The sequence below is a fragment of the Lepus europaeus genome, chromosome 19 (assembly GCF_033115175.1).
Source record: "Lepus europaeus isolate LE1 chromosome 19, mLepTim1.pri, whole genome shotgun sequence".
NCBI lineage: Eukaryota > Metazoa > Chordata > Mammalia > Lagomorpha > Leporidae > Lepus > Lepus europaeus.
The window spans coordinates 65,184,009-65,195,981 of record NC_084845.1 but is presented as its reverse complement, the minus strand read 5'-3'; the positions used below and the strand labels follow the sequence as shown (position 1 = coordinate 65,195,981).

The 11,973-nt window shown below is 44.6% G+C and overlaps 1 protein-coding gene across 1 annotated transcript; it reads right to left on the bottom strand.

Moving 5' to 3' along the window:
- Positions 1–9,728: 9,728 nt before the first annotated feature.
- On the bottom strand, positions 9,729–11,557 carry LOC133747742 (MAP/microtubule affinity-regulating kinase 3-like). Its single transcript, XM_062176039.1, has 4 exons — positions 10,798–11,557; positions 10,468–10,644; positions 10,314–10,376; positions 9,729–10,048 (listed from the first exon to the last, which is right to left on the bottom strand). Exons 1-4 carry the CDS (start codon positions 11,555–11,557, stop codon positions 9,729–9,731), a joined length of 1,320 nt encoding a protein of 439 aa, XP_062032023.1.
- Positions 11,558–11,973: the final 416 nt, after the last annotated feature.

The following is an 11,973-nucleotide window of genomic DNA, read 5'->3' as shown; positions in this document are numbered from 1 at the left end:
GGGTTTGGAGTCCTCAGAGGCAGTCTAGAACCCAGGAGGAATGAGAAGGGGCTGTCCATGCAGACTTGGGATACCTGTGAGCCCCAACAATACCTGGAAGTTGTTGAGGACTAAATCAAATTGGCTGTCTTAACAGATGTCCATCACTGTATCCCATTAAAACTTCAGTGCCTGGCTAGCAGATTTTGACAACATTCAGATTTCATTGTGGTCACTAAAGCAGCCCTCAGACTTTAGCCTGTTTCATCTTTTCCTTTGTGTACAGTATTCCGTGTAGTTCAACAATCCTGTTGTGTGCTGGCTGTTTAAAATCCCCCTCGAACAGCTTCAGCGTCCGTAGTTTTGAAGTATGAAAGGACTGAACAAGATCACCATCCTGTAGAAGATCACATAGATGTACTCATAGAATGTGTGTATGACTGTGTGTGTGTGTGTGTGTGTGTGGTTCTGTGTTCATATCCATTTTGATCCCAGGACGTTCTGGAACATCAGTAACAACTGAGCATGACAAGAACTCAGTAACTCAATTACATGGAAGCACAAAGTGTTTGCTTTCCCGAGTATCACAAACTGTGTTTGTAGCCAGATACAGCCATGATCTTTGAAACCTTGTGCAAGTTATGAAAATAATAAGAGTGACATCCACAGCGAGGGGCTCTGAGAATCAAATGAGAAAATCTATTTATATAAGGCTGGTCCACTGCAAGTGTCAATAAATATTAGTTTTGTAGTTCTCCAGAACTACTGTTTTTTATTTTTTAATTTTTATTTTATTTTATTTTATTTTATTGTATTCGAGCTGAACACGAGTCTTCCTAACAGAGCTATGTAACCATGTCTGTTTTATCTCTGCTCAAGAGTCTCTCTTTGTGAGTTAAGGAAATGTAGGTTAGAGTGCATGAAGATCCTGGTTGCTTCATCCAACAGAGGTTTGTTTATTGCTCACACAAAGTCCATTGTGGGTTAAGCAATGTTCTAAGACAGTTTTCCTGTATGTTGTAATATGATTTTTATGATATTGCTTTCTCAACTGGATGCTCTTTGGGTCCTTAGGGCAAAGAAATAGGTAAAGATGAGAGTGTTGGGATGGTGATGGAGGATGGAGGTGAGCATAGAGATGGAGATAGTGATAAGGATAGAAAAAGGAAGGAGGGACGCAGAGAGAGAGAGAGAGAGAGGGAGGGAGGGAGGGAGAGAATGAGAGAATGAGAGTAGGGTTTTCAGGGCCATCTCTTGTTGACTTTTAGTCTGGGAATGACTTCCATAGCAGCTGCCTAAAGCTTATTAGTCAGAGCGAGTGTCAGAGCTGCCCCTAAATATAAAAGTGCAGAAATGAGAGGGAGTGAATGTGAATGTAGTGAGACAGGATCACCATTCTGTGTGGCATACCCTCTTCCACCTCCAGAATCAATACAAAATCCCTCTGCAACGCCATGGCTTCTGTTTGGCCATTTCTCTGCATCATAGCTACCACTATTTCTCACCGCCTGACTTGAAACACTGGCAGTTTCCCACACATGTTGTGAGTGATCCCACTTCTGTGCCTTTGTCATGATTTCCCTTTACCTGAATGCGATCTCCTTCCTTGGCCCCCTGACAACCTCCCATGACTCCTTGAAGTCTCAGTCCTGTGGAGGGTTCTCTTTCAGGGATGAGGAGCTTCTGTGACAGCTCACTAGTGGAGACCCTGTAATTTCCACACAACTACTCAGCCCCACAGTTGGTGTTTGAGCCCAATGTCTTCATCATCATTAGTTCTAAGCAATACTTCATAGTGACCTTAATAAAAATTTAAAGACCATATAACATACATTATCCTCTAGGTGTGTTAATTAGTCTTCTATATGACATCATCTCTGCTCCTGGGATTTTTTATGGTTCCCATATATCTTGAGGGAAAAGATTTAACCATTCTTTACATACTACATAAAATTCTGTTTGGTTTGCCAGGTCCAACAAAAAAATATATACCCTGAGACATAAATGTATATTTATGACAGGAAATTAAGTATAGGACAATATTTAAAGAATATTATCTCTTTTAAAGAAACACATAAAGCCTAAACTTTAGTTTTTCATAATTAAAATTTTTATTCTATTTCAATCATATTTTATTGTATAATTTTAGAATGTTAATATTTTCAAGTCTAAGATTCATATATGAGGGAAATATTAAATATACATATAATATAATCTTTGATTTTTTAAAATTTATTTTTAAAATTTTATTTAAGGCATAAAACCTCATGCATTTGTATATACAAATTTAGGAATATAGTGATTCTTCCCACTTAACCCTATCCTCCCTCCTGCTCATACTCCCACCTTTCTTCCTCCTCCCTCTCTTATTCTCATTCTTATTTTTCACAAAGATCTGTTTTCAGTTAACTTTATACGTATAAGATTAGCCCTATACTAAGTAAAATGCTAAACAAACACTATTAAAAAAGACAAAACCAAAAATACCACTGTTCCTCAACAGTCAAGACAAGGGCTGTTCAAAATCATCACATCTCAAAGTGTCGGTTGCAATAGTATAGACTGACTTTTAATTAATCATGCTAGATCTTTTAAAGAGCCTGTCAGTGTTCCTGATGTTGATTAGGTATAGATATTTTGGAACATAACCTAACTTTTGGGTCCTTTTTCAGTATTTTGGTACTTTATGACCCCTTGGCCTTACTCTTCAAACACCAGTTGAATTGTGTTGAAGGGAAGGTAATATCATTGACCAGGGATTCAGAATATCTTTTGAAAGTTAATCAAGTGTTATTTTAGATAGCCCAAATAGTATCACTATAAATGTGTGCATTTAGCATTATGGTTTGAGCATTTGCTGTGTTCAGAGTCTTACAAAATGAAAAGATATATTTTCATCTGGTTCAGATCAACTTGGCTTGACTTCCTGTTTGTACTGTACGTTCTTCAAGGCAAAGAAAAAGCTGTCTCTATCCTGTTAGTGTGAACCTTCTTGTAGCACCCTGTGTATATTAAACATAATGATTTCCTGTGGGCATGTGGATGATTTAACCAACAAAATAAATGTAATCCTTCTTCTTTCCACTGAGACTTTAAACATATGGTCCTTATTATCCCAAGAGGTGATACAACAGAACCCATAATTATATTCAGAGGGGTTTAGAGGAATGTATGGAAGCCAGGGAATGCCATAGACTCTCCTCAGGGGCCCTGTAAGTGACAGGGAGGCTGAATTTGTGGCATCTTCACTTGGAACCTTATTAGATTACAAGTTTCTTGACAGCGAGGAATCTCACAATTGATGCTCACTTGTTCATCCCACAAATATATATGGGGTGCCTACTATGTGCTCAGCCTTGACTTAAGTCAATGATTGCCTAGTCAGCATTTCTGCTTCATGGAGTCCCTTCAGAGGAGATACAGCTGTTTCTGTAATGGTAGTGAGGACCTTGATGTGCCTTCACCTCCTCTCACATTTATAGCCAACAGCCCAAGATGGAAGGCGGCCAACTGCCTGGGCTGAGGGCAACAGCCACACTCGTGAACCAGCAGTCAGGCTTGTGGCCCAGCAGGAATGACTCTCACAAGTGGCGTCTTGCTCTAACCCGTGAGACTCTTCATCTGTAAATATTATCCAGAAACCGTCTCGACCAAAATGACACAGTTGCCTGACCTGGTAAGGAGGCATGAGTAAGGCAGGTGCCCTCATGTCTCCATGCCAATACTGAAATACTGTTCCAACTCAGTAAATAGGATTCGATAATGATATAGTATCTCCGCGGTAATACAAGAAGGGCACAGTGACTGTTTATGAAGAATTACAAAGTCAGTGGACACAGAATTCCAGGTCCTGGGCTTGTTACAATTGACTTTAAAGGTCCAAGGAAAATATTGTCTTGGAGACCATGTAACTACTGCCAGAGAAGGAATTTGGGGCATTTCCTGTCAAGGAGGGTAGTTACCAAGCAGTTGAAACAAAGTGCTAGATTTTGTTAATGTGTTAAATCTTATTGATTGATGGAACAAAATGTTTAGATTTAAAGACTAGTAGAAAAGTCCCAAAAGGTAGAACCCCCCCAATAACTAGTTGGAATAGTTTTTTTTTTTTTTTGCTTGTTTGCATCTTAGGCATCAAATCAATAAAGCAACTTTAATAATTAAAGAGTGAGATAAATGTACCAATTACAAGTTACAACTTTTGAGTATTAAATTGTGCCAGATTTTGTAGGCTCTGATCTTCCCATATATACTAAAGAGCTAACATGTGACTTCTCAAGCTATGGATTTGGTGGGAAATGTAAGATTCTTTTAGATGGGGCTGTTGATAAGTCCTGAAGCAGATATCCAATGCTGTATCATAGTAAGAGACAGGTATTGTCTCATTTAAAAGAGCTGCATCTCTCTTTTGGCCTCCTTCAGATTCAGCTTGGTGTATCACACACAAAAAAATGAGCAGAACATTTCATTCTTCAGAGAAGAGCTTAGATTCTGACATGATAGGTCAAAGCTTGGAAGAAGAGAAGGAAAATCTGATTAAGACTTGAAAGTGCTTTTGGATCTCATATTCTGTGAGGAACTGCACGGGCACTAGATATGCAATGAAAGGCTAATTTAGCCAGGAGGGATTTAGGAAGCAGTGATTAGCATTAGGAGGGTGTTAGGATTTCCCCCAAGGCGAGATCAAAAATGCTCTTAACAGGTCTCTAGCCCAAGAAGACACACCCTGATTACAGTTCACCAAACAACCACATCCCATGAGGGAAGAGGATTGTGGTTTCACCAGGTCAGTGGCTTTGGGACATCCTTTGTCGTGAAGAGTCAGTCCAGTCTGAATCCACGTTTTCCTGTGCAGCGTCCTGGCTGTGTTTCCTGAGTGCCTCTTCCCATCAGGAAGGAAGCTGACTATGTCCACATTGGTCTGGTCTCAAGCCAGGTACATCTTATGCTTAAAAATAAAAGATATACCCACACCCACCACTATTTCATGTCATTTTCCATTCTTTCTGGCTGTCCCTTTGTTGTTTAAATCTCTTGTTCTTTTTTCCTATTAGCAACATATAGATTGTCTATTCTTCATTGTTAAATCCATCACTATGTTCACTTCCCAGTTACTCAGAAACTTCTCTGCAAGGTCCCTCAGCATTCTCTTTTATCTTCTTTAAGTTAGAATTTCCGAATTTGCTGTAATGTTTAGACTCTTGGTTTTTCTAACTGTATACTGCACTAAGCTAGAACACAGCCAGGGTCGTTGGAGTGGCTTTCTTCTACAGACTCCTGAAATCTTCAAGTTAAGAATTTGGGTGAGATCATATATACCAGTGTTTCCTGGGGATTGTTTAATCTCACGTTTTCCACCTGCCGCCACCATGATATGCGTCTTGTAGAAAGACTCCATTCTTCTATTGGGATTGAAACATACTACTAATATCCCCTCTCAGAGAGTCTCAATGCTGAAGATCCTGTAACTGCTTAATTTTTTCAATGTTTCTTAACCTTATTTTGCCAGGGGATTACCATGTCTTTATTTTTCCATAATAACTATTAATATCCTCTCAGCATATTTTCAGCAGCACGTTGGGGAATGATGACCTAATCTAACACACTGTTCAATGCTAATGTCCTCAATTCAACTTTCCAGATAAATTATGATCCATATCAAAGTCCACTTTGATACCTCACATGGTGCGGAGTTCACTACCTCCCAAGACAGGCTCAATCTATTACTAAAAGTAGTTATGATAATACTGTTCTTTTCATCTTCTTGCCAGCACTGGTATCCTTGTTTCTCATCACTGGAGTGATGTAGTATTTCAACATAGCCATTTTATCCCTCCTCTGCCTTTAATTCTTTCAACTTGTTCTCTTTCGTATCATGTACTCATCTCTACTTTCTTGATCAAACCCTTTTTCTTCCCTGAGATCCCCTCATGAACGTTTTTCTACATAATTTGGCATGCCTGCACTGTCTTGAAAATCTAAAAGGCACACAAAGTTTCCTTCTTGGTCATCTCTCATTCTGAAATGTCCTAAATTTGAGAATAGGAATTTGTCCATTTCTGTCAAATTTTCAGATCTTGAGAAATTAATTCTGACTGTATTGATTGAATTGCTTAATAAAGTAAGTTCCCCTGTGAATATATGTCATACCCTCTAATTTTATTTAAATATCAAGCTCATTTCAACAAATATTTCAGACTACTAACAGGTCTATTAAATTAAATCATCTTGGGACCAGCACTGTGGCATAGCCGGTAAAGCTGTCAGCTGTGGTGCCAGCATTCCATATGCAGGTTTGAGTCCCTGCTGCTCCACTTCTGATCCAGCTCCATGCTATTGTGCTTGGGAAAGCAACAGAAGATGGCCCAATTAGTTGCACCCCTTTACCTACATAGCTTCTGGGTTCAGATCAGGCCAGCTCCAACTGTTTCAGCCATCTGGGATGTGAACCCGTGGATGGAAGATCTCTATTTCTCTCTGTCTCTCTCTCACCCTCTCTCTGTAACTCTGCCTTTCAAATAAATCAATAAATCTTTCAAATTATAAAAACTGCATCATCTTCCAATTTATATTCCTGGTCTTGCATAATTAGCTTAAAGAAATACCATCTTTGTTTTTCCTTCCAACCTTTATACAATTTCCCATATACTTAATATTACCCTTTTTGTGACATATGAGGAATTGACCTACTCTTAGAAAAATCTCCCACTGAAATGTTCAGTGGGAGACTTCACATTCCTGGCCTGAATCCTATTCCACAAGTATTTAATTCACCCCTACATTTTCTCCTCAGTGCCCAATCTTATTTATTGGCACTGAGCCAACCCTGAGATTTATCAGTTCTTAAGGCATCAGAGATTGTATCATTATTATGGTAATCATGTACAGGGTTAATACTGATGGAATGTTATCATGGGCCGGATATTGAGCTAAATGTTTGATAGCTTATTTTATTTCCTCATCACAACAGTCACAAATCAATAGTTTAAAAATTTTATTTATCATTTTTTACTTGAGAGAAAGATAGACAAAAAAAGAGTTTGCATTTATTGGTTCAGTCCCTAGATGCCTGGAACAGCCCCTGAATGGGAGTCAGGAACTCAGTCCAGTTCTACCACATGGGTGTTGGGGATTCAACAACTTGAGCCAACATCCACTGCCTCCCAGAAAATGCATTGCAAAGAGGGAAGCCGTAATTGCACTTGGAGCCAGGACTTGAACCCAGACACTTAGATGTGAGATGTGGGTGCCCCAAGTGGCATTTTAGCCACTACACCAAGTCCATCAGAAGAGCAGGACTAACTAAGGCTAGACAAATTCTTTTTGATCAGCAAAGTACGTAAGGGCCAACTCAAGACTGAGCTAGTCTGATTGTATAATGAGAAACTAACCTGCTAGATTATGCTTTAGTTGATGTGAATATAGTTTCAGTTTTGATTTCATAGGCTGTTGTTTGGAGAGTTAATCTCATCTACAGTGGGCCCTTTTACTGCCTCCCTCCCTTCATCTCTCTTTTCATTCTGTCCTTCATTCCTTCCTGCCACCTTCCTTTCTCTCTCTACCTTTCTCTCCTCTATTTTTTCTCCCCCTCCACCCCTTCCCTTTCTCCTTGTTTTATCTATCTATCTATCTATCTATCTTCATCATCATCATCATTGTGGTCTGTCTATCCCATCTTGTCCTCCCTTCCTTGCTCATCTTTTTGCTTTTATTAATAAGCATCTTTACTCAAATCTCCTCTCACCCTTTCTTCCTTTCTAAACTACACATGTGTGCCCTTGCCACCATGGTCTGTCATGTAAAGATCTTGGAACTGAATCTCAGGAGATGAGGGTTCTTGTCTCTGCTATGCCAGGTGACTCCTGATGCAGAGTGCTTGCCTGCCATACTGTCTGGAAGGAATTCCACAGATCACAAGCATATTTATTAAGTTCCAGGTTCTGAGGATACAGAATTAAAATGTGACTATGCACTGAATTATTTGTCTAATTCTGCCCCACCCACTTTACATGACTCCCCTAATTTTATTTATTATTTTTAGCAGCAATCCTTCTTGATAAAGTTTGGTCTTTCCTTAAGAAGAAAAGAAAACAATGGTCATAGGAATTTCATATCCACACTTAGTAAGTGACTGCACTGGAACTCTAACCAAGTCCAGTGATGCAAATTCCCGTGCTGTGAATCACTCACCTATGTGAGTTCCACAAATATGTGGTGATACCAAAAGATGTTAGAAAAGAAAGGAGCTTCTGTGATCACAAAAGTTTGGAACATTCTGGGTTAAACAAAATTCCATTCGGTCACACTGGTAGCAAGTGACAGATTCATGTTGCAAGGGAAGGGGCATATGACATAACTTTGATGCTCTTCCTGCTACACTACGGTGCTTTGTTTCTGGTTTCTAGGAGAAAACATGCAAATATATTTGAGCTTTGAAACATACCCATATTTCAGACTGCACAGGGCCCAAAGACGTGAATAAGAGTGAATGCTTATGCTAAATGACATTGCAAATGTAAATGTCATACATCCATATTTCTTCTAAGGATAATTCATAACCACCAGGCGGGACATGCTTCAGCGGTGACGACAGCAGAACAATCCTTTACAACCAATTGGCGCCTTTTTAGTAATGAACATGCTCTGTATAGATTGAAAGGTCATTTCTTATCCCCTTTCGCTAACCGTCTTAATATTTACTAAATAGTATCGCATTGTTGGAAATGTCACAGACTCGACTGCACAAGGGGTGATGCCATGGTGATTCATGATGACTTAGTTCATTAAGAAAATTACAATGCATTTGTTTAGATGCTAGATCTCTTCTGCTCTCAAAGAATTCTCTTTGATTAGAAAAGTGAATTATGTTGACTTGTTTCTATATTGTAGGTGGCCTCTAATCAAAATAGAAAGATAGGGGAAGGGCTCAACAGATTTCCGAAGTCTCAAACCCCAACATGTCTTTCAAAACCTGTCGGTACCTGGAGGCCGTGTGGACAATGCCAGAGAGCCCGGGCGTTCACTCACGAACCCGTGAACGACGAATACGACGTACTTTCCAATGCATGCCCTTTTCGATAAAGCTCATTCCTGTTTCCTCTTCTGTGATGTGCTTATTCAGGCTCCTGGGCAGCAGCCATGAAAGGGTCGTGACCCTTGGGGACTGCAGGCCTGAAAAATGAAACTTCCCAGCTATGAAGATAGGAAGAGTTTCAGCATTCTGGATGGAAATAAGACAAGCTCCCCCCAAGCAGGTTTAGAGAATGAAAAGGAGTTCATGGGCTTGTCACCGGGAAGCCCTGGCAGGCTAGGGCGTCAAGTTCAGCTTCACCCCAGGGTTCAGGAGGCATCAGCGCTTAGGATCCATTTTCTTCTTCTCCTGGTTCGTCAACTTTTCATCAGACCCCGACCCCCATGTGCCTGTGCCACTATGGAAGCTCTGACTCTCCCTCCCTCCTCCCCCGGCCAAGGCTCAGGGATCCGTCACTCTATGCTCTACTTCTATGATGTCACCCCTTCTGTGATCCCCACACACGGGAGATCACCCAGCGTTTGTCTTTCTGTGAGAGCCACCCGCCCGTACCTCCATCACCTCCCCAAGGTGCACACAGGGACCCAAGCATCACACGGGACCAAAGCCATGCACACATGGTGAATTTTATTCATGGGAAGCATTTGCAAATGCTTAGAAAAGAAAAACGTTCAGTCAGCTCAGCCTGCAGATTGCTCCTGGTGACTGGGGCTGAGCGAGGCTACTTGGGGACCACTCTGCTGCCGCGGAGGCTAGGGCTGCTCCCTCGGGACGGCAGGATGCAGCACGCCCTCAGCAGGAACCGGAGGATCCTCCTGCCGACCCCGCGCCGGCCCTGCCTCTTGTCCTGGGTGCTGGCCTTGATCTCTGTGGTATCAGCTGTGGCTGCGGTCCCAGAGTCCTTGGGCTCATGGGCTGCTGCGGTGGCTTCTGGCTCTGGGAGGTCAATGAGGCTCCGGGCACTGGGGCTGGAGGGCGACGCTTTGGAGGCTGGCTCAGGGGCGGTACTGGGAGCAGGGCTCCACTCCTGCTGTGGCTGGCCTGGTAGGAGAGAGTCAAGTGTGGGTCACCTCAGGGAGCCTTGGGCTCAGCTCCTGGAGGCCCTGAAGTGGCAGGGGATGTGGGGAGAGGGCAAGACTCACTGGAGGCCTGGGAGGAGTCAGGGACTGCGCTGGGAGCAGGGCTCCACTCCTGCTGTGGCTGGCCTGGTAGGAGAGAATCAAGTGTGGGTCACCTCAGGGAGCCTTGGGCTCAGCTCCTGGAGGCCCTGAAGTGGCAGGGGATGTGGGGAGAGGGCAAGACTCACTGGAGGCCTGGGAGGAGTCGGGGGCGGTGCTGGAAGCCGGGTTCCACTCCTGCTGTGGCTGGCCTGGTAGGAGAGAGTCAAGAGTGGGGTCACCTCAGGGTGCCTTGGGCTCAGCTCCTGGAGGCCCCGAGGCAGGGGGGAGGGCAGGACTCACTGGAGGCCTCGGAGGAGTCGCTTCGTGCGGAGGAAATGTCGACGGACATGCTGTCACAGGACACCGACAACAGAGACAAGCTGTCCTCTATGGGGTGGCGCTCCCCGCCCTGCGAGGACTCGGGCAGGGCCGCCGGGCTGCGGGGCTGAGGGCCTGGCGTCCCCTCGGTCCCCGTGCCTGGCAGCAGGCCGAGGCCCGCCAGGTACTCCTTGGCCTCCGAGTCCCGGGGAACGCCCAGGGGCTGCAGCAGGGTGACAGCATCCTCCTCCTCCTCCTGGGCGGCTTCTCGGCTGGGGCCAAACCACCAGTGGGTCCTGGCGTCCTCCGCACTGGGCCTCCCCGAGGCGTCGACAGTGAGCAGCCAGGCCAGCAGCTCCTGCAGGGCCGGGCTGACGGCACGCGGCAGCACGTAGCAGCCACACAGCACCGTGTCCTGCAGCTCCTCCGTGTCCTTGCCGCGGAAGGGCAGCTTGGCCGCCAGCATGGCAAACAGCACCACCCCCAGGCTCCACAGGTCGGCCTTAAAGGGGTCGTAGGCCTCCCCGAGGAAAAGCTCTGGTGCGCAGTACTCAGGGGTCCCCCAGAAGCCCCTTACCAGCGTGCCCTGCTCCAGCCTCAGGCTCAACCCGAAGTCCGCCAGCTTTAGGTTCAGGTGCTCATCCAGCAGCAGGTTGCCCAGCTTGAGGTCCCGGTGCGCCACGCGCTGGCCATGGCAGTAGCTCACTGCGGCCAGCGCCTGGCCGAACAGGGTCCTGGCCTCGGCCTCGGCCAGGCCGCCCTGCTCAAATACGTAGCTCTGGAGCGAGCCCTTGGTCGCCAGCTCCATAACCAAGAACAGGTGTGTCCTTGTGTGCCGCTCCGCCAGCAGCCGCACGATGTTGTCGTGCCGCAGGCTCCTCAGGATGGCCGCTTCCCCCTGCGCGGACAGCGGGCTGCTGGGAGAGGCGTCTTGTAGGAGGATCTTAACGGCTACATACTTGCCCGATGCCAGGTGCCGGGCCAGCTTCACCAGGCCGAAGCTGCCCCGGCCGATCACGTCCACGAAGCGGAACCCGTCCAGAGGAGGATGGAAGTCCAAGGGGCCTTCCATGCTGCCGGTCACCTAACTACGCTCTCTCGACTCCCTAACTCACTCGACACACGCTAGCTAATCACGGACCCTCACTGCACTACCTACAACACAAAGGGACCACGGGGGACTGACTACCCAGCTGACTAAGACACAGCACCAACTACTCTCACTACTCTAGAGGCGAAGCCGCAAGACTAGCTCAATAAAGCAGAACACAACAAAGAGGAAAAGCCACTAAATCCTCGAACGCTGATACTTCTGAGTGTGCTAGCTGACTAGAGTGGGGAAAGCAAAAATAAAGAAAACTGCAAAAAAAGGCCAAATGGGCAAAACAACAACAAGGAGGAAAACAACAAACTAAACAAAATGGGAAAAAGCAAAAACCAAATAGACCCAGAAACAAACAACCAAGAAAAAGCACAAGCAACAGCAAT

Excerpts from the sequence above, each read along its gene's own strand:
- LOC133747742 (XM_062176039.1), bottom strand. The coding sequence starts at position 11,557 with ATGGAAGGCCCCTTGGACTTCCATCCTCCTCTGGACGGGTTCCGCTTC. Across the intron at positions 10,645-10,797 it reads CGACGCCTCGGGGAGGCCCA|GCACGGGGACCGAGGGGACG; the intron begins GTGCGGAGGACG and ends GCCTGCTGCCAG. Across the intron at positions 10,377-10,467 it reads CGACTCCTCCGAGGCCTCCA|GCCAGCCACAGCAGGAGTGG; the intron begins GTGAGTCCTGCC and ends CTCTCCTACCAG.